The 22,431-nt window shown below is 33.0% G+C and overlaps 1 protein-coding gene across 2 annotated transcripts in view; it reads right to left on the reverse strand.

Moving 5' to 3' along the window:
• Positions 1-263: 263 nt before the first annotated feature.
• LOC114347656 (mucin-4-like) overlaps positions 264-22,431 on the reverse strand; it is a 267,012-nt gene continuing 244,844 nt past the window's right edge. For both annotated transcript variants that reach the window (XM_028298424.2, XM_028298361.2), the window contains exons 4-5: positions 13,446-13,655; positions 264-9,783 (exon numbers count right to left, since the gene is read on the reverse strand). In XM_028298424.2, the coding sequence (XP_028154225.2) occupies positions 6,097-9,783; positions 13,446-13,655 (3,897 nt within the window). In that variant the 3' untranslated portion in view covers positions 264-6,096. The remainder of the gene's footprint in view (positions 9,784-13,445; positions 13,656-22,431) is intronic.

Here is a 22,431-nt window from a genome sequence, read left to right on the forward strand (position 1 = left end):
AAGGTTAAAGATCATTAGTACAAAAAAATATAAAATATACTAGGTACATATTATACAGGGTGTCCCGAAAAGATTGGTCATAAATTATACCACAGATTCTGGGGTCAAAAATAAATCGATTGAACCTAACTTACCTTAGTCCAAATGTGCTCATAAAAAGAGTTACAGCCCTTTGAATTTAAAAAATAAAAATCGATTTTTTTTTAATATATCGAAAACTATTAGAGATTTTTTATTGAAAATGGACATGTGGCTTTCTTATGGAAGCATCATCTTAAAAAAAAAATTAAAGTCAAATTTGTTCACCCCATAAAAATTTTATGGGTGTTTTGTTTTTTTAAACCCCCCCAAACTTTTGTGTACGTTCCAATTAAATTAGTATTGTGGCACCATTAGTTAAACACAATATTTTTAAAACTTTTTTGCCTCTTAGTACTTTTTCGATAAGCCAGTGTTTATCGACATATTTTGAATATTCGTCGAATCCACCACATATTTTTATATGATTAAGTACGATCGTAAAGACCTGTTAATAATCTGAAAATTTATTTATAATTTACATTCTTATGTATATTTTGAAAAAGAAGCCATATCTCGATAAAATATGACTTGTCAAAAAATACTAAGAGGCAACAAAGTTTTAAAAACACTGTGTTTAACTAATGGTACCACAATAATAGTATAATTGCAACGTACACAAACATTTGGGGGTTTAAAGGAACAAAACCCCCATAAAATTTTTATGTAAATATATTAAAAAAGAAGCCGCATCTCGATAAAAACTGGATTATCGAAAAAATACTAAGAGGTAAAAAAGTTTTAAAAACGCTGTGTTTAACTAATGGTACCACAATAATGAATTAATTGGAACGTACACAAAAGTTTGGGGGGGTTTAATGGAACAAAACCCCCATACAATTTTTATGAGGTGGACAAACTTCACTATAATTTTGTTTTAAGATGTTCCTGCCATAAGAATGATACATGTCCATTTTCAATAAAAAATCTCTAATAGTTTTTGATATATTGAAAAAAATCGATTTTCATTTTGTAATTTCAAAGGGCTGTAACTCTTTTTATGTGCACATTTGTACTAAGGTAAGTTAGGTTCAATCAATCTATTTTTGACCCCAGAATGTGTGGTATAATTTATGACCAATCTTTTCGGGACACCCTGTATTTAAATGGTAAAAAAATTTAAAAAATGAAAAAGAACATGAGTAAAATCTAAAGCAACGACCAATAGACTGGTCTGTATCGTCGCCCCCGTTAGCGAAATTATTCCGATTCGATTTTTTTGCACAACCTTTCTCAAATATTTTAACAAGTCCACAGGGCGCCAGGGGTGCCGTGGTCGAAAAATTTTTTAAATAATTTTTCTTAAACAAATTCACAATTTTTTTTTTCATTTTGAACCAATTTTTTTAGATAATTTGGCTGATTCTGAGCAAACAATGTCGCTCGACATTATTCTCTAAAATTGATTGTTGTCGAGCTATACTGCCATTTTCGCATTTTTAAAATTTTAAATCGCGTTTAACTCGACTACAATCAATTTTAGAGAAAAACCACAAAATACGTTTTTTTTCTCAGAATGACCCAAATTATCGCGATTTAAAATTAAAAAAATGCAAAAATAACCATTTTGAAGTCTTAATAACTCGATTTAAAATTATATTATGAAAGTCAGAAAATGATCAAATCAAAGTTTGGTACCCCTCCTTCAAGATCCTGAAGAATTTTTTGTCATTATTATATTATAAAGCAGTTATTTTTCATTATTAACAATTAGCGCTGTAGTCCAGACTGTATCGTCACCCCCGTTAGCGAACTTACTCAAAAAGAGGTGTTTATAACAAATCCACAGAGTGCCAGACGGTACCTTGGTCGAAAAATTGTTTAAACAATTTTTTTAACAAGTTTACAAAAATTATTTGTTCACTTTGAACAATTTTTTTTTAGATAATTTGGGTCATTCTGAGCGAAACAGGTCTCTTGTGATTTTTCTCTAAAATTGATTGTTGTCGAGTTATACGACCGTTTTCGCATTTTTAAAATTTTAAATAGCGTTTAACTCGACAACAACAAATTTTAGAGAAAAACCACAAAATTCCTTTTTTTCTCAGAATGAGCCAAATTATCTAAAAAAAATTTTCGAGGTGAAAAAATTATTTTTGTGAATTTGTTTAAAAAAATTGTTTAAACAATTTTTCGACCAAGGTACCGCCTGGCACCCTGTGAATTTGTTATAAGGACCTCTTTTTGAGTAAGTTTGTGCAAAAAAATCAAATCGAAATAATTTCGCTAACGGGGGCGACGATACAGCTTGTACTATAGCGGTCATTGTTAATAATTAAAAATAACAGCTTTGTAATAAAATAATGATAAAATTCTCTTCAGTATCTTGAAGGAGGGGTTTAAAACTATTATTTGATTGCTTTCTAACTTTCATAATATAATTTTTAATCGAGTTATTAAGCCTCGAAAATGGCCATTTTTTCACTTTCAAATTTTAAATCGCGTATAACTCGACACCAATCAATCTTAGAGAGAAATGATAAGAGACTTTTTTTGCTTAGAAGGACTCAAATTATGTAAAAAAACTCGTTCGAAATGAAAAATTTTTTTTATGAATTTGTTTAAAAAAGTTGTTTAAAAAATTTTTTGACCACGGCACCGCCTGGCACCCTGTGGATTTGTTATAAGGACCTCTTTTTGAGAAAGTTTGTGCAAAAAAATCGAATCGGAATAATTTTGCTAACGGAGGCGACGATACAGTCCCGTCTACAAGAGAAAATTGAAAAATTACAACTAATAACCTGATACTAATCGTCCGTCGTTATGTAAGTAAATATAAAGAATAACAAAAATGGGTATATTAATTAGAAATTATTGCTTCTGTATATTTTTTATCTTAAATATTTCGTTGTGGTTATACAATGCTAGCAAAAGGTCCCGCCCCCCTTTTATATTTTTTGAACGGGTAGACTTATGACAGTGAAATTTGGAGGGTAGAAATAAACAGACAGTGGCTTCTTAACTAGTCATAACATGTCATAGATATAGATGACGTTACAGAGCCATTGCGACCGATACTTTTAAATGGGACCTTATGGCAAGTAATATTTGATTTGAAAGATATTGAACATACCTATTCAATCATGCTAATTTTTCTTGGGTAAAGCTGATTTTGATGAAGAAATTAAATAAATATTAAAATTGTAGTTTCGCATTTAATTAGTAAAGATCATAAAAACTGCCTCTGGTTATTTGTCAAAAAAATTGACGTTTTGCAATTCTTCAATGTCGAAGACTTATTTGTAGTAGCTTCTTCGGAAGTTTGAAGAAACAAGTAGTGTTCAAGATGCCACTAGATCTAGTCGATCAACAATTGGTAATGACAAAAAATTGACATAATTGCAGAAATAGTAATGAACTCTACTTCTTCTACAGCTCAAGGTCTATCTGTGAAATCAGTCAAAGGACAGTACGCTGGGTGTTGGTTAAAAACAAATTGCATCCATACAAATTAAAAAATTTGCACCAACTTTTAAATGATGACCCCGATCGAAGACTAGAATTCTGTGAAAATATGTCCAATCAAATTAACCGACAGCTACACTACATAAAAACAATTTGTTTTAGTGACGAAACTACTTTTTCCCGCAATGGAAATGTTGACACCCACAATGTGAAATATTGCCGTGACACATATCCCATGTTTTTCGTAAAAAATATACTCTCTATGCATACAACAATTTAGAAAAAGTAAATGTTAAACCGTTGACTGATAAATATACTGGTTTATCAATCATTATGGTTTATCATCATGGTATTTATCAATCAACGGTTAAACCATATGTAGCTGGGCCTGTTGTTCTAAATACTAACTTAACCGATGAAATGTATCTGGAGGTATTACAAAACGTAATTGGGCCGTTAATTCTTGAGATTCAGAAGGATAATCCAGATGAATTCAGCAATTTGAAAATAACGTTTCAACAAGATCGTGCTCCTGCACACTTATGATGCAGGGAGTCGTTATCTAGATGATCGTAGAGCCAGCTTGGTCACCGTACATCACATGAGATTTTTTCTGTGGGGGTATTTACATAATATAATCTAAGGTTTTCAAACAACGAATTTTTGAATAATGTAGGAAAATTTCCTCCGGCAAATTTGAACGAGTACCTACGACAAGAGTTTAGAAATAGGATTCATTTCTGTCAGGAAGTAGATGACGCACATTTTGAACACTTAATCTAAGAACTGGTTCTTAAATATTTACTAATTATGTGCGAAACTACAATTTTAGAGTTTATTTAATCTATTCATCAAAATTAGCTTAAACCTAAATAAAATTAGTATGATTGAACAGATATTTTCAATAATAGTCCAGAGAAATAAGATTTTTCTCGTGACACATCCCCCTCCAGGCCGAAACCAAATTTTTTGAGTAGTATGGACATCTATATTATTAACCTATATGTTTCCTGCAGCCGATTTTGATGATATACATAGTTATAAACAAATGAAGATCAAAAAACCCTAAATTTTCGCTTTTTTCGTATATTACCAAAAAGTTAAGCACTTTAAACAAATTTGAGTGTAAGAAACTCATAAATCGTATAAAAAACTTCAATATGGCGTTCGCTGAATATGTCCATCCTTATTGGTTGCTTAGAAAATTGCAAAATAAATCATAAATTTTGAGTTTTTAAAAATATTCATAACCTATGTAAAAATTAACTTAGAACCTTCTTATTACACGGAATGCTGATACTTCTTGTACTTAAATTATATTTTAAATTTCAAAGCAATTGGTCAAATAGTTTAAAAGTTATTTAATTTGTTTATCCCAAATTCATTTTTTTTGCAACACTACAAGTCAGAAAATTATGAGGCTACAATCATACTTCGGACAGTTTATGAAAGAAGAATATTTATACTATTACCATTATTAAAAATAAATGACAAAAAATAATTTTAAACAGTGTAAAATTATTTTGAAAAAACATGTCGATTTTTTGCTTACTTATAAACAATTAGAATAACTTCTTAACCGTTACCTGTAGAAAAATTATTTTTTCATATTTAGAAAGACTGAATTTTTATACACATTTAGAAAGAAAAACAACTGTCCTAGGACAATTAGTGACAAAGTTACCCCCCCCCCCCCCCATTTATTCAATTCACATGTTTTTGCAAAATAATTTTGCAATATTTATAATTATTTTTTGTAATTTTTTTTTAATTAAATTAATACTGTAAATTTCCTTCTTTCATAAACTATCCAAAGTATTACTGTAGCTTCATCATTTTCTGACTTACAGTGTTGCAAAAAAAAAAAAATTGGGATAAACAAATTAAATAACTTTTAAACTATTTGACCAATTTCTTCGAAATTTAGGGTATGAATTAAGCACCATAAGTCTCAGCATTCCGTGTAATAAGAAGGTTCTAAGTTAATTTTTACATAAGTTATAAATATTTATAAAAACTCAAAATTTATTATTTATTTTGCAATTTTCTAAGCAACCACTAAGGATAGACATATTAAGCAAACGCCATATTGAAGTTTTTTGATCTTCATTTGTTTATAACTATGTATATCATCAAAATCGGCTGCAGGAAATATATAGGTTATTATTATAGATGTCTATATTACTCAAAAAATTTGGTTTCGGCCTGGAGGGGGTTGTGTCACCAACAGGCTATTTTTTTTCCTTATTTCTCTGAACTATAACTTTTAAAACGAGATATCACTTACCAGAAGGTCCTGTTTAGAGTTATCAGTCACAGTGGCTCTCTAACGTCTTCTATGACTATGACCTCATGACTAATTGGGAAGCCTAAGTCTGTTTATTTCCTCCCTCCAAATTTCAATATTAAAATATAACCGTTTAAAAGATACGAGGGGGAGGGGATTTTGACTAGCACTGTATAATTGTTAAAATATATTTTATTTTTTGTACATTAGCTAGAATATAAAACAGCAACATTACGACTCTAAAAAATGTGGTAACTTTCGATTTCAAATATGTTCACTTTGTATCAATATGGCCGTATTATACAATAAAACTATTGGCAAGTCTATTATTTCCCCAATTTTGAAGCTATGCTATACAAAGTGTTTAATAGCTGTAGCGCTCTGGTGTCTTGATCGTCTTCCTTCTTAGAGTACCTTTCTGCCCCTCCTAGAAGGCTACTAATGGAATCTTGCTTTTGGTCTGACACTTCTTCATTAATCTGACTAGGAACAACAGTATCTTCTTCTAGAGATTCTAAAGAATCCGCTCTACCTTCCTTATGTTTTTTTATATCTTCTGTAGCGTTTTTACCACACTCACTGATCAAAAGAAGAATTAATCGTCTTGTTACTGGATTACCTTCTATCTCCTTCATTTTAAGTAAAAACTCATTTTCGGTGGTGTTTAATTTTCTTAATATCCTATGTAATTTATTGTGACTGTCATCACTTGAGTTATTCATAAAGTCTATCAAAATTCCAGAAACTTCTGACGAATTAATTGAAAAGTTAGGCAAACTTTTAAGCTCATAGTTTACTTCTACTGACTGGCCAATTGCCGGAAGACTCTCAACAGTTGTTAACTCAGTTTCTACGGTTTCTGTTGATGAATCGAATAGGAAGGGATAAGGAGCAGAGGGATCAAACTCTTCGTTTAATAAAGATGGATCTATGGAGAAAGTACTTTTCCACAAATCAGTGGCACTTGTGGAAGTGGTCCAATGGTCATCTGGTAACTCCTTTAAGATCTCAACTTGTTTTTTATTGCTATTGCTGTTGATATCGTTTAAGCCTGGGACAAATGATTGGGTATCAGCAGTATTCAAGTCTGAACCTATGACATTGTCAACGTCTATAGAATTGGGAGACTTGGCTGCTATAATGAAACCCCAGGTTGGTGAAGGTGATTGTGAAGTTGTGAAGACTGGTGGATAACTGGTTTTGGTATCATCGTCAGAATAATTTAGCAATTCTTCATCTATTCCGCTAAATTCAGTGGTTGTTTCAACATCAATATCTGAAGGTGGTTCTGTTGGTCTTAAGTTTTCTAAATCTCTTCTGAACATATCAGGATCGTTGAGGTAAGCTGATAAAGCCAAAGTAAAGTTTCTCGCTAATTGTCTAATCTGGGGATTTTCTAATTTAAAATCTTGCTTCTCTGTTTCATTTTTACTATCAGTACTTAAAGGTTTATCACTTAAAGACACGTTTTTTATTTGCTTTTGATTAAATAATTGATTATAACCATGTACTGTCATCTGAGTAAGTAAAGTTGTTAATTTATCTTTATTTTCCATCATAAACTTGTCGGGATATTTTCCAGATTCCTTGACTTTTTTTGCAATCACTTCGTCTAACGCATTAGCAAAGTATACTGAAAGAGTATGTAACGTTTGAGGTCCAACGGAAGGTGGTACCACAAGACCAGGTCTTGGGCCTCCAGATATCATTGCTTTTTCTTTAGTTATAGCAGTAAGCACATCGATCATATTATCAACATTTTCATCTATGGAGGTGGGAGTAGAACTAAAGAACGGCGTTGGTTGAGTTGGTTCTGAAGAGCTGATGGATTTAAAGGGACTAGCTGTGGAGATTTTGTAATCAAGATATGAATGAGGTTTGGCTGTGTTGTCGTATATTGTTGGTACAGTGGAAGCTTCATTTATGAATCTTTGGAAACCTCTTGGTTGCTGTGTGGTACTTCTAACTGTTAAATTGTAAATTCTATTATCATCAAGATCTATGGATCTGGCGGTTGTTGATGATACTCTCTGAGATTTTGTTACATAAAATTTGTTAGAATTTTTAATTTTATCGTTGTCATATAAGGATTGTATAAGTGAGTTACTTGAATGCTGTAATAGAATCTCTCCATTACTGGAGACAGTTCTGGGTTTTACAGTACTAGATTGTATTATTTCTGTCTTAATTAAGTCAATATTCTTCACAACACTTACAGGCTTTGCTGATGGAGATCCAAAAGATTTTCCTAGATGAACAGCAACTTTATCAACAGTCTTGTTAAACTTGATCTGTACACTATTGCTTGGGATACTTGATATTGTCGAAGGTGTTGTTGAGGAGTATGTTCCATATACAACAGCGAAATCTGGAGTTCTAGGTTTACGAGTCGTTGTTGTAGTTGTTCTTGTTGCAGCAGTTGTTTTAGTTATAAACCTGGTTGTTGGGGCTCGCGTGGTTGTAGATCTTGTTGTGGTACTTCTTGTCGTCGAAGGTTGAGGAGCAAGGCTTTCTTCTAAACGTATAAGGAATGGTTTTGTAGTAAGGAAAGTAGTTTTTACTAGCTTCTTAGGTATATCAGTCTTTTCTTTTGAGTTAGATTTCGCAGTTATAATTGGAGAATCAGTTATAGAAGAAACGAGACCTGTAGCTAAAATCTGTTCCGTTGTTTTCTCTGTAGCATCTCGTAGTAAGGACATGGTTGATTCCTCTATGGGTTTAATTTTGCCAAAGAGGATTTTTTCTATTACCTTTGGTGTAACCAAACTTGAATTAGTGACGTTCTTTTCAGCTGCTGCTACCACATGTACTCTAAACACATCGTCCGCATCTAGAGATTTGTCGATCTTGGTAGTGCTTGTAATAACTTGTGGGTTGATGAAAAGTGAGTCTTTTGTGGATTTAATTTTAAGTCCAACTCTGCTGCCTAAAAATGGTTTTCCATTATTTATTGGTTGTGTGGTGATGTACTGAGGAGTCACTGACGAAATTGTGCTGTACACTTTGGTTGATATATAAGGGAGAGTTTTTAAGTCTGAGTAAGTGGTTCTATGGTTAGGAAAAGGATTAAACGAAGAAGAATCATGAATGCTGTTAAATGAAGTTTTCACAAAAGAAGCTGTTTCTTGTGGAGTTTGTGTTTCATCTGAGGTAAAATTTTCAGTCACTTTTCTCTCAACAGAATTTTTAGTATCAGATTTGTTATTTATTCGGTTATCACCAGACTTATGGGTGTTTCTAACATGACTGTGAAACTCTAATTGATAGTTATCAGTGGTACTGGCTTCTTCTTTGTTATACTCAGGTCCTTGATTTATACCTGATGCCTGGTTAGGAGTAACATCTTTTACTTCGCTGCTTGATTGTGAAAATTGCACGTGATAACCTCTTTGTGTTTTCCTAACATTATCAAAATAGTTTTCAGTAGGAGTTGCGAATGTAGTGGTAGTGGTAGAATAGATAAACTTGTCATAGTCTGAGTTTTCATAGTTACCTAATTCATTCTCGTTAAACCTACGAGTTTTTTGGTGTGATATTCTATTTCTCGCATGGTTAGTAGGTTTAGGTTGTTTTGGACTATTAGTTTCGTAATTGTTCCTAGTAATTGTAGTAGGTTTCAAGGTTGTAGAAGTTTGAGCAATGGGTTTTGTTTCTCTTAGTTGTTTAATTTGATCAGAATTATGTCTATAAACATTTTGGTTAGGTGCTACGTGGTTATTTCTTTTGTTAATAAAATATTGGTCGTTGTACTTATTTTCATCGGTTTTGTCTAGGAAAGAGTTTTCTTTAAACTGCGTGGAGCTTTTCTCCTGACTATTCAGCTTAACTTTTCTATTGAACTTTCTTCTCGCCGTGTCTTCTCTTAGATTTTCAGCGCTTTCTTCGTATAGATAAGGAGAAGTACTGCAGTTAACTTTGAACCACCATTCGCAGATCAGGTCGGTCTGCTGGAAGATTGTCCCGTTTGGACAAAGAAATGATATTTTCTTTTCTTCTTCACAGATGTGGAAAACCTAAAAATATATTAAGAGTTAAGACGATTCATTAAAAATCCACAAAAGTTTAATATAAATTTTAAAAATGGAAATCATAGTGGTTGGCTTTATACCATAGTTTTAAAAAACTTACTATTAAGTAAAAACTTCAAGTGTAAATGATAATATGGTACTAATTAAAAATTTTAAAAATATATCCAAAATGGATTTTTAATTTTTATAATTAAGTTTTAGAACGTTTTCTGTTCTGTAGAAAGTTGTAGATTGTAGTGGCTATCTTTGGTTATATTTAGGCTTCTTTGGGACTATCGAATACAATAATCGATTGCTAGCAATTCAGCTTGAAATATTGTAGGAGCATTTCCTAAAGCTATTGACAGTTTAGTATTGGAACCAGTAACCCTGATACCTTCTCCTTCTTGTATTTTTGACCCATTAGTATAAAATGTAAAAAAAATTACGACACGTACCAATCACCTTTTGGGGTCCACTGTTTTTTTTAAGAAAATACCAAGATAAGCTAAACCCTATTATTTATATTCAGTTAAGGGCAATATGGACAATGAAACTAGACGAAAGGAAAAAAATTAACTCTTTCGAGATGTGGCGCTGAAGGAGAATACTTCGGATCTAATCGACAGAGCACAAGAAAAATCACTCAATTCTCTAGAAGCTTAAAATTCAGACTCAATCCCTCTGCTTGTCTAGCAGGCTTCTTGAAATTTTTCGTACATATTTCAAGAAGAACAAATGATAATCTTAAGAGACTTAATAATTTGTCGAGAGGTTGAAAGTCGCAGAGGTAGAGGTTGCTCCGGCACTCGATAGACAGATAAAGTGCAAAAAGACAGTGTCCATGAGAGCCGCCCAGGATAATAGCCGTAGGAATAATTCATGGCACTCAGAGTAATGAGAAAGCTACTAGAGAGTGACAAAACGTTAGGACAGCTATTGACAGTTTAGTATTGGAACCAGTAACCCTGATACCTTCTCCTTCTTGTATTTTTGACCCATTAGTATAAAATGTAAAAAAAATTACGACACGTACCAATCACCTTTTGGGGTCCACTGTTTTTTTTAAGAAAATACCAAGATAAGCTAAACCCTATTATTTATATTCAGTTAAGGGCAATATGGACAATGAAACTAGACGAAAGGAAAAAAATTAACTCTTTCGAGATGTGGCGCTGAAGGAGAATACTTCGGATCTAATCGACAGAGCACAGGAAAAATCACTCAATTCTCTAGAAGCTTAAAATTCAGACTCAATCCCTCTGCTTGTCTAGCAGGCTTCTTGAAATTTTTCGTACATATTTCAAGAAGAACAAATGATAATCTTAAGAGACTTAATAATTTGTCGAGAGGTTGAAAGTCGCAGAGGTAGAGGTTGCTCCGGCACTCGATAGACAGATAAAGTGCAAAAAGACAGTGTCCATGAGAGCCGCCCAGGATAATAGCCGTAGGAATAATTCATGGCACTCAGAGTAATGAGAAAGCTACTAGAGAGTGACAAAACGTTAGGACACGTCTTGTAATTTTTGTGATTTCGTTATACCTAAGCCTCACGCATAATAATGTTTAGTTTACATTCGAAATACTGTTTTGCAAACTTAATTTCTCTGGGCATCGTCATGGAGTATGTGGAATTTTTATGGCAGCAACATCTTAAAAAAAATTAACGTGTAATTTATGCACCCCATAAAAATTTTATGGGGGTTTTGTTCCCTCAAACCCCCCAAAACTTTTGTGTGCGTTCCAATTAAATTATTATTGTGGCACCATTAGTTAAACACAATGTTTTTAAAACTTTTTGCCTCTTAGTACTATTTTGATAAGCCAGTATTTATCGAGATATTTTGAATATTTTTCGAATCCACCACATATTTTGTATATGGTTAAGTTTGATTATAGACACCTGTTAATAATCTGAAAATTTATTTATAACTTACATTTTTAGGTATATTTTGAAAAAGAAGCCACATCTCGATAAAAGGTGACTTACAAAAAAAGACTAAGAGCCAAAAAAGTTTTAAAAACACTGTGTTTAACTAATGGTACCACAATAATAGTTTAATTGGAACGTACACAAACATTTGGGGGTTTAAAGGAACAAAACCCCATAAATGTTTTTTGTAAATATATTAAAAAAGAAGCCGCATCTCGATAAAAACTGGCTTATCGAAAAAATACTAAGAGGCAAAAAAAGTTTTAGAAACGTTTTGTTTAACTAATGGTATCACAATAATGAATTAATTGAAAGGTACACAAAAGTTTGGGGGGTTTAAGGGAACAAAACCCCCATAAAATTTTATGGGGTGGACAAATTTTACTATAATTTTGTTTTAAGATATCCTGCCATAAAAATTATACATGTCCATTTTCAATAAAAAATCTCTAATAGTTTTCGATATACATATTAAAAAAAATCGATTTTCATTTTGTAACTTCAAAGTGCTGTACCTTTTTTTATGAGCACATTTGTACTGACGTAAGTTAGGTTCAACCGAACTATTTTTGACCCCAGAATGTGCGGTATAATTGACTACCAATCTTTTCGGGACACCCTGTATATTGTTAACCTCTATCGACTACAGTAGAAGTGATAAAGTTTCTTCTTTAGGACAACCTTTTAATACTCTCCTAGTGCCTGACACATCTCCAACATAATTAATTATTAATTATATTCCTAGTATATCCTGTAAATATACAGCAAATATTTTCCTCCCTAGTAACTTGGAAAAGCTTCTCCAGTAACTTAAAAATGAAGGAAAAGTAGCTACAATTTCTAAGTCATACAAAAATGAAAAACTGGAAGTTTCAATTAAGAAAATAAGCTGCGAGAAGAGTAAAAAAAAAGAAAATTCGGTTGACTTAAAAAATATCGATCTGTAACAAACAAGAAAGAAAAATGTTTGTTACACTTTTATCTGGAAAGACTTCGAGAAAACTTGTAACTAATAGGTTATGTGATTTACGTATACATATAAATTTACTATTTTATTCGGCAATAAGCCAAAATTTAAGTTTGAAATTCAATTGATTTGATATTTTGATTTCCACTTCGGAAATTATTGTCAAAATTCCAAATTTTCTATTTCCAAAGTTCAAAGCGAAACGTCAAACAAATTGAATTTAAAACTCAAATATTTCCAAAAAATAGTAAATTGCATAAGATGCCACAAGAAAATACCTTCATAACAATATTACATTTAAATGACAATGATATATTTTATAACCTTAAATGTTTTGAGAAAAAAATCCTTAGAATCTTTGGACCTTATCATGACCCTAATGGCAACCGATACCGAATGAGAACAAATGCTGAGGACAAGCGGATATACAGTGATGAGCGCGCTAATAACCGGCAAAATAACACAAAAGATGGAAAAAGATATCGGACGAGTTTGGCAACTGCCACTGTGACAGCGACAGTTTCAGTTGACAGACTCCTCTGATACGTCTTAAGGTGGGAAACAATAAATAGACTGTAAATTTAGAGGTTTTTACCGCTAAATTTTCCACCTCTACTAGTGTATATATCTCACACTTATATTCTGTATATCTCACACTTTAATATGTTTTCCATCTTTTGATTATTAGTTGACATTATTAGTTGACATTAGTTGATATTATTGACAGAAAAAATATATTAGTATAGAAATACAGCACATAGTTTTTACCTGGCATTCAGTGTCTAGATCAGCATAATATCCAGACTCCAATCCTTTGCAGCTGAACGTGGTTCTGGGAATATGGGAATAGACTGGGAAGTCCACACCAGGTGTTCCTTCCACTCCTTGATAAAAGAATAGAAAATCATCAGATTTTGGACCATTGACTGATGTTTGTTTTTCGGGATCATTAAAATAATGTTCAACTCCATTCACGTACTAAAAAAAAGAATTCAAACTTTAAGAGCAAATTTCAAATAAGCTATTGTTATTTGTTATATTTGTTATTAACTAAAAATAGAAAATGAGGAATATAAGATAACAGTTTATAAAATATATAGGCTGGAAGTAAATAACTAATGCAGAATGTCGACAGCCTATTAACCTCCTAATTCGTGTCATATGGGAAAAAGATAAGTGAAATGAGCGCCGCGACACTGAAGTTCTAGAAAATTCCTGACAATGATGATCCCATAAAGGAAGGCAATACTTCGATTCAGTAAAATTTTACGCGGTCTAAACCGAAAACTCTAAGTTACAAACATCTCCGCCACTAGTGGATATAGTCCTGGCAGCTAAAACATTCATTTGCAACTTTTTTTTATTAGGTATCCACTAGTGTAATCCACGCTAGTAATGACAATACTTCTCTCAGTAAATAACCACTTATTACCTTGGCCTCAACGGTGATTTTGCCTAGTGAAAACACAATGGTCCTATTCAATACCTAGAAATACAGTAGATCTGTAAAGGTCGATGTATGTAAGGCTGAGAGCCATCCTAGTTATAGTCTGTAATATGTATTCAACACCTACCTAATAACAATAACCCAATCTAAAGCTGCCTTTATTTACCCACATATGAAGATACAGTGTTTTCTGTCACAAATTCAAAAACTTAACGTGTAGGGAATTTCTTACTGCTATCTTTTTGTTTCCAATGGCTTTGGGATTAGTCTTTCGAGATCATTCAGCGTTTAGTCTTTTGACTTGTCTGGCTTGTATTTTTTATTGCTGGTGTTGAATTTAGAGATTAACATTTCGTCTATAATATATTCAGAGCCGGCAATAACGGACCAGTAAGGGATGCATTGCTGGCGGGCGCCTCTGTTTGGGGGGCGCCAAAATGAGCTTTTTTTCTGCTGGTAGTATACAAAATTCAAAATACTAATTAAAACAACTAAGGGCGCCTATGCTAGTTTTACAGGATGGCATTTATACAGCGTTTTTTCTAGGAAGAAGTATAGGCTTAATAGTAAATAGTATATTATATGACTTGTGTTTGATTCATTCCTTATTCATAAGAGTTTGATGAGTTTGATTCATAAGAGCAGAATAAATGCAATGGTGATGAGACATTTAAAAAGGGTAGTTGGAAAGACAAAATGGGATAGATTAAGCAACGAGACTATTAGGAGAATGGCCAACCAAGAACCAATAATGAATAAACTAAAAAAGAGACAAATGAATTGGTATGGGCATTTGATGAGGATGCAACCCGACAGAATTACGAGAAGAATCCACGAAGCAAGGAACATTGCAAAAAGAAAAAGAGGCAGACCAAGAAAAAAATGGATACAGCAAATAGTAGAGGCGGGAAAAGGTAAAGGAAAATCACTCGAGGAATTAAAAATAATGGCGAAAAACAGAAAAGAATGGAAGAGATGGGTGAATGTAAATTAAAATAGCGATCCCAAATCCGACACCCTGATAGGGTACAAGGAAGGGGAGAAAGAAAGAAAGAATGAAAGTGTTTGATTCATTCCTTTTCCCATTTTAAGCATATTGGTAACATTTATCTCTCGCTTTGCCATTGAAATAAAAATAATATCAAGCCAAAGTAGTTTTGAAGATTCTACTTCAAAGTTGTGGTATCATTACGTCCTATTCTTTCTTCTGAAGTTTCATTATTTTCGGTTACCAGTTGCCAGTCTGCCAGAAAGCACTTAATGAACCAACTCGTACCGAACAGTTGACTATTGCTGTCACTCATTTTGAAAAAATGTGGAAACGTTAAATTATATTATTGTCCATGTCCGTCTGTCCCAGGGACTTTGTAAATACAACTCCTCCGTCATCAGACCAGATAGAATGACAAATGAGGTGTAGCATGAAATGCTTATAACCCAAGGACGGTATTAAAAGTAAAAAATTTGACCTCGGACTTCCGGTTTTGGAGTTACAACCGGAAGTATTGTTTTAAAGTCACATTATTCGACGCGCCTTAGCAAGACAAGAACAAATATATACTTCCGGTTTCATGTCTGTCTCTCCGTCGGTCTCTCCGCGAATATAGCTACTCCGTTATTAAAACAGATATAATCACAAATGAGATGTCGAATTAGAGCTTATAACTCAAAAATGGTATTAGAAGTGACAAATTTTACCTCGGACTTCCCGTTTTAGAGTTGCAACCGGAAGTACTCTTTTAAGATGGCCGAAACCTAAGCAAAATGAGAACAAATAATATACTTCCCGATTAATGCATGTCTGTCCGACCGTTTGTTTGTCCTCGAATATAACTTCTACGTTATAGTCCATTCTTTCACGGTTTTTGCTCTAAATTTTAAAGAACCGCTTGGATTAACATGAAATTATGCATACGCATAGCTTACATGTCAAAGAAAAAAAGTCATATTGTGCCGATGTGTGCTTTTGCCCTGGGGGTGACTTTCACCTCCTCTTGGGGGTGAAAAAATATATGTCCAAAACAAGTCCGGAAATGGGAAAACTGACTAATTTTAAGTAACTTTTGTTCTATATAGCTTTTTCGCCAAGTCAACACTTCGTGTTATTTGCGAGTGAATATGTTCATTTTTCAACAAAATAACCACATTTATAGACGGTTTTTCGCAAATAACTCAAAAAGTAAGTATTTTCTCGAAAAAACGTTCTTAGCAAAAATATAGCCTATAAAAAAGTAAAAAAATGGTGTACGCGTTAGGTCTCTGGATCTCGTAGAACCAGAGTTATAGCCAATGAAAAATATATTCATATTCACCAAATTTCAAATAGAATATTTCGACGTGAAATATCCAAAAAATTAAGCACTTTTTGGGGAAAACCCAATATAACTTTTTTAAAGTATTTAAAAAAAGCTTTATTTATGTTTTTACGAAAAGTTTCTAGCATTAAATTTAAGCAAGTTACGCTCAAGATAAAGTTGGTCCCTTTTGTTTTTGCAAAAAAAATCGGGAAGACCACCCCCTAATTAGCAACTTAAATGAAATTAATCGTTGCCGCTCCACAAATTATTTTACTTATATTGTGTTTATATGATCTGTAAGTTTCATCGATTTAAAGTGCTTATTTTTGAAAAAATTTGGTTTCAAAGTAAAATTTTTAAAAATTTAAATTTTGAAATATATGCTTTTTTTTTAAAATAACTTAAAAATTGTTAGAGATACCAAAAATCTCGAAAAACAAAAATAGTCAGATTTTCTTTTCTGAATATCATGTATTTTTTTGTTTTTCTGTTAGACAAAAATTTATCAAGATTTGGTGTTTCTAAATTTGCATACATTCGTGATCAGTGATTCGTTCAACCCCTTTTAACTACAGCACTTTCAATAATAAGGACTTTGAACCGATGAAACTTACAGATCATATAAACAATATATACGCGAGTCAAGAAACTTGTGAAGTCGTTACGATTAAGTTCATTTAAGATACTAATTAGGGGGTGATTTTCTCGATTTTTTTACCAAAACCAAAAGGGACTAACTTTATTTTGAGCGTAACTTGTTTAAAATTTTTTTTATAAAACAAAAATGAAGCTTTTTTTACACTTTAAATAAGTTGTAATGAGTTTTCCCCGAAATGTGCTTCATTTTTGGTTATTTCACGTTAAAGTATTCCATTTGGAATTTGACGAATATGAACCTATTTTTCATTAGCTATAACTCTGCTTCTACTAAACAAAAAGACGTGATATATACACTATTTTTTTAAATTTTTTATAGGCTATATTTTTGCTAGGAATGCTTTTTCGACAAAATACTTACTATTTGAGTTATTTGCGAAAAACCGTCTAAAAGCGTGGTTATTTTGTTGAAAAAATGAACATATTCACTGCCAAATAACTCTAAAAGTATTGACTTAGTGAAAAAACTCTATAGAACAAAAGTTACTTAAAATTAGCCAGTTTACCCATTTCCTGACTTTGTTTGGACGAATATTTTTTAACCCCCAAGAGGGGGTGAAAACCACCCCCAGGGCAAAAGCACATATCGGCACAATATCACTTTTTTTCTTTGACTTGTTAGCTGTGTGTATGCCAAATTTCATGTCAATCCAAGCGGTTCTTTAAAATTTAGAGGTTTTGCAATATTTTACCGTTAATGAATGGACTATTATTAAATCAGATAGAATGAAAAATGAGGTGTCGAATGAGTGCTTATCGTTTTAAGTCGCCGAAATAGTTTAAGCGATATATTACTGAACGCGGCTTTGCAAGATGAGAATAAATATATATTTCAGGTTTTTATATCACCTCAGGTTTTCATATCACTTCCGGTTAAAAACGTGTAAATGAAAGTGCCGCATTATAGTCGCAGAAATAGTACCTACATGTGATATTATATTAATTATCGTATACCTATTAAAAAGTCGAGATCTAATATTTCGTTCCGATTTTGATATCTATCAATTCTGGTAAAAAAGTTATAACCGGAAGTTTGACAAAATGACTCAAAATTAGTGAAATCGTATATCAATCGATGCAAAGTTATACGAAGAGTTCAAATATCGACTTGCGGTTTTACTTCCGGTCACGTTAGATAAAAACGTAAGACTTACGAAGTCCAATTGCTTCTTTAATTTGTTTGCAGCCTTCCTACTCTGCAAATATCTTTGATTTAGCCCTGGTATCTAAGTGCCAACATCCTCTAGCCATTAGCAAATAATAACAAATGTTACAACGTTTCGACCTTTATTAATTTTATGTAATTGCTCGTTTTTAAACCGTTCATTATATAACCGATGTAGATATGGAAGATTAAATGATTATTGTTATTTTTAACGCTCTTCAATTACAGAAATTTGAATATTTCTTGAGGAAGTATAAAGAAATAACTGTGGTTAATTGATAATTGATATTATCTCAGATTTTTGATTGATTTTATATTTAATTAAAGGCATTAAGTAACGATAAATTATGAAGGAATATATACGTATATACCTATAAATATTTTTTGTAATTTCATGATTTGCAGATTTGTAATCCACCGCAGTTAAGTAATATTATTATTGTTTTCTTATAAGAAGGCATATATGACTGTATTATGTGACTAAATATGCAACAATTGAAAATTGTTCATCAGTGAACCAATCAACTTGGTCCACTGATGCTGATGCTCATGTGGCCATCTATGACATTTTGCTGAAACTTCACTCACGCACTTTACAGAAAAACACCATTGTGTTCATGAAAATAACGACATGAAAATAACGACAAAACTACCCAAATAAAAGTTAGAAGTAAAAAACGCTTGCTAATATTATAAAAAATAATAAAGATTCCTGTGAAATGTGAAGTATAATATAGTTAGTCCTATACTATGGGGTTAGAATATGGCCGCTGAATTAACCCTTTCAGTCATGACTTTTTGTTTTTAGATAAAAAATTTTTAATGTGCACTATGAAATAATTGATTTTTTTAAAGATTTATTGTAGCAAAAAAATAAAATATCTTAGTTGACAGCTGACATATCACATGTGCTACCCATAGTACACTGTGAGCCAAAGGTAAAAAAATAAATAATTTAAGCATGTTTTATTTGAATGTATTATAAAATAATTTCTTTTACATTACTTTGAGTGGTACAATAAAAAACAATTTTGTTTTTTTTGATACATAGATGTACTTTACATTTAATGCAAAAAATGTGTGTTTTTCCAGAACATTTTGTCAATTTACACCTGGTTTGGGAATGTGTAGGTTTATCGTCAAAGTCAGGAAAGTGTCCTATACCATCTAATCGAACTTCTCTGATAGGTCCATATTCTTGACATCATTTTTTGCTAGGTGGAGGAGATGAACTGGGTGAATTATCAGTTGAAGATGGTCTTCCAAGCTTCTTACCCATTTGTCCACAATATATGAGCGCTTCTGCAATATACAAACGAAAATGAAATAGATCAAAAGTATCTTTTTGGGCTATATTGAGGAACTTTGCTTCTTCTCGATATTCCAGCCATGCGTTACAGCATGCCAAATCAAGAGCATGTGTAAACATTCTTAGGGTCCACTTTTTAGACCTTATGAAAGTTCTATATATAGAAATCAAAAAATCTAATTTGTCAACGCCTCCCATACTGGCATTGTAATGTTTTATAACTTCTGGTCGAGGCACCATAAGATACTTTTTTTCTGTTTTGCTCCATCTCTTGCAAGTATCTTCTTCTCCTTTTGACTGAAAATTTGAGGCCATGGTTACACATTTGTTATCTAACCATCTAGTCATTATGACTTGTCCATCATTACTAATGATTTCTTGTGAAAATCGTCGTTCTTTTTTAGCTATTAGATTATCTGGTAAAAGTGGAGGTTTTGCAAAACGTTCTGCTCTGGCAGTACAGGAGGCATAAATATGCCTGTTTTGATGCCACTGCAAAAGTTGGTAATTAGAAAAATAATTATCGAAATAAAGTTGATGGTTTGGATTGGTTATTCTTTCAGTAAGTTTTATTACGACAGCTGCACTTTGACCAAAAACTTGTTGATGAAGGGAATTTAGTTCTGTAGTAGGACCTTGGTATAAAACGAAGTCGTAAAGTAAACCAGAACTTCCACACAAGGCATACAGTTTTATACCCCATGGACACGGCTTGCCTTTTATATATTGCTTAAGGCTTAACTGTCCCTTGAACGGAATAATTTGTTCGTCAATACATAATTTTGTTTCAAGTGATAATTGCATACACCTTTGTCGTATTTTGTCATAAAGAATTCTAACTTTCCAAAATTTATTAGTGTCATTTGGTTCATCGGCATCAGTAAAATGTAGATGGGTTCGTAATTTTGAAAATCTGTTGTACGCCATATTATCTTTAACAACATTTACAGAAAGTTTGCTGTCCCAATAAAGTCTTATACGAGGATAACTTAGATTTCCCATAATAATATGAATGCCCACAAATCTTTTTATTTCGTTGATATTTGTATTCTCAAAGCGTGTATTATTTTGCTGATGATAAAGATTTGTGTATATAACCATAGTATCAAACAAGGTGTCATCAAAATATTTATAAAAATAATCTATTGGTGATTTTAGCTGTGTAAGATTTGCTTCTGTTTTTTGTGCCCATTGTATAGTAGTGGGCGTTATGTATTTTACATCTTCTCGCCACGTTATTTTTCTTTTTTCCGTTAAATCGTGTGTCTTCAAAAACTCCTCCATTAACTGTTTACGCCCTAGTTTGCTTTTTAGTAGATCTTGAGAAGTAGTATCATCGTTGTTGACAACATGGGATGCTGAGCTTTGCGAAGTGACACTTTCAGAAAATTCTGCCTCCAAATCATTTACTTGACTGTTAGTATCATTATCATTACCTAAAATTAACTTATCAGATAAGCAAAAATAACTAGTTGATGATCTTACCGATAACACCGTCGTCTCTCTGGAGATCTTCGAACGCCAATATATCATCAGTCTCTTCATCACAAAACTCTTCCACATCAGAAAGTCCAGCCTCTATCAACTCATACAGTTCTTTTTCACTCAATGGCTTATTTTTCTTATATTTACTCATTTTTAAAAGTATATATCTGCAAAAAAATTAAAAAAAGTAAGTAGCTGAGGTTTTTCTTTGAATCACATTGTACTAGTAGTAGTTCATTGAAAAATACGTTGTGTTTACGATAAAAAAATATGTATTGGTTAAGAATTAATATTTAAATCAATTAAACAAAGTATAAACTTGTAACAAAAAATTAAAACTTACCTTTCAATCGTTTTTTACTGCAAAAAATGTCATCCGAAAATTAGGAAATAAAGAAAGCAACCGTTTCTCAGGACACGAGTTTGTCTACTGGTACTAAAACTTTTAGAACTACAGACATCGTTATTGGCTACCATTTTACTAAATGGGTAAATATGCTATTAAGCTATAGATGGCACCACGCAGCATAAATCGTTCATTTAGCATTACAAAAGTGCACTTCAAGTCGGCGTACTATATTAATGTAGTACGCCGTGAGCGAAAGGTCTTTGCTCAAGACAAAAACAAGAGAGGTTGTTGAGGACAGAGCGGAGAATCTTGCGTAGATGTAACTATGAGCACTGGCGATATCCCTCAAACGAAATCCATAACATCTCGAACACCCCCAAAATCACCGAGAGAATAAACTCTCTGAACAGGAACTTCACAATCAAAGTAATCAACGGCCCCCCTTCCGACACACAAGAATCTCTCAAATGTTCCTGTTCATCTTCCGGCCACGTACTCCACCGAAAGCCCAAACGCAAAAAGATTCATGTACCGTCCGCTCTAATGCAAACATGCATTGACGAACTCCCGGTGGAGTACGAAAACATCCTTGAGGCTACCCCGTTAGCCTACCGTACCCACCTCTAACATTTCCTCTTCCCTACCCCGAACAGGGAGAAGTTGGTTTTTTGCGGTTTCCCAACTTCATTGCACAATTATACCTGTTCGTCCCAAGAAAATAGCCGCAACTATTTTCTCCACTCGAACGCTCACTGTCCACGCTGCGCTCAAAGCCACCTCCTGACCGCCGACGAGGGACGCAGGTTCGCCTGTCGTTGTACAATGGTTTCTAGGGAGACTGGTCGAGAGCAAAGCACGGACAGTACACGCAAATGTCTATGGAACCAACAACAATCCATCAAACTTTCTTCTCTGTTGTCTTCTTAGCCTTCTGGACACCACCGTCCGGCAAACCAAGGATCCAAGAACACCAGGACACGGCGCTTGCCCCAGTGTGTTTTTCGGACTGTTTGCTTTTGCTGCCAACACTAAACATTCACCACAA

This window comes from Diabrotica virgifera, chromosome 1 (assembly GCF_917563875.1).
Source record: "Diabrotica virgifera virgifera chromosome 1, PGI_DIABVI_V3a".
NCBI lineage: Eukaryota > Metazoa > Arthropoda > Insecta > Coleoptera > Chrysomelidae > Diabrotica > Diabrotica virgifera.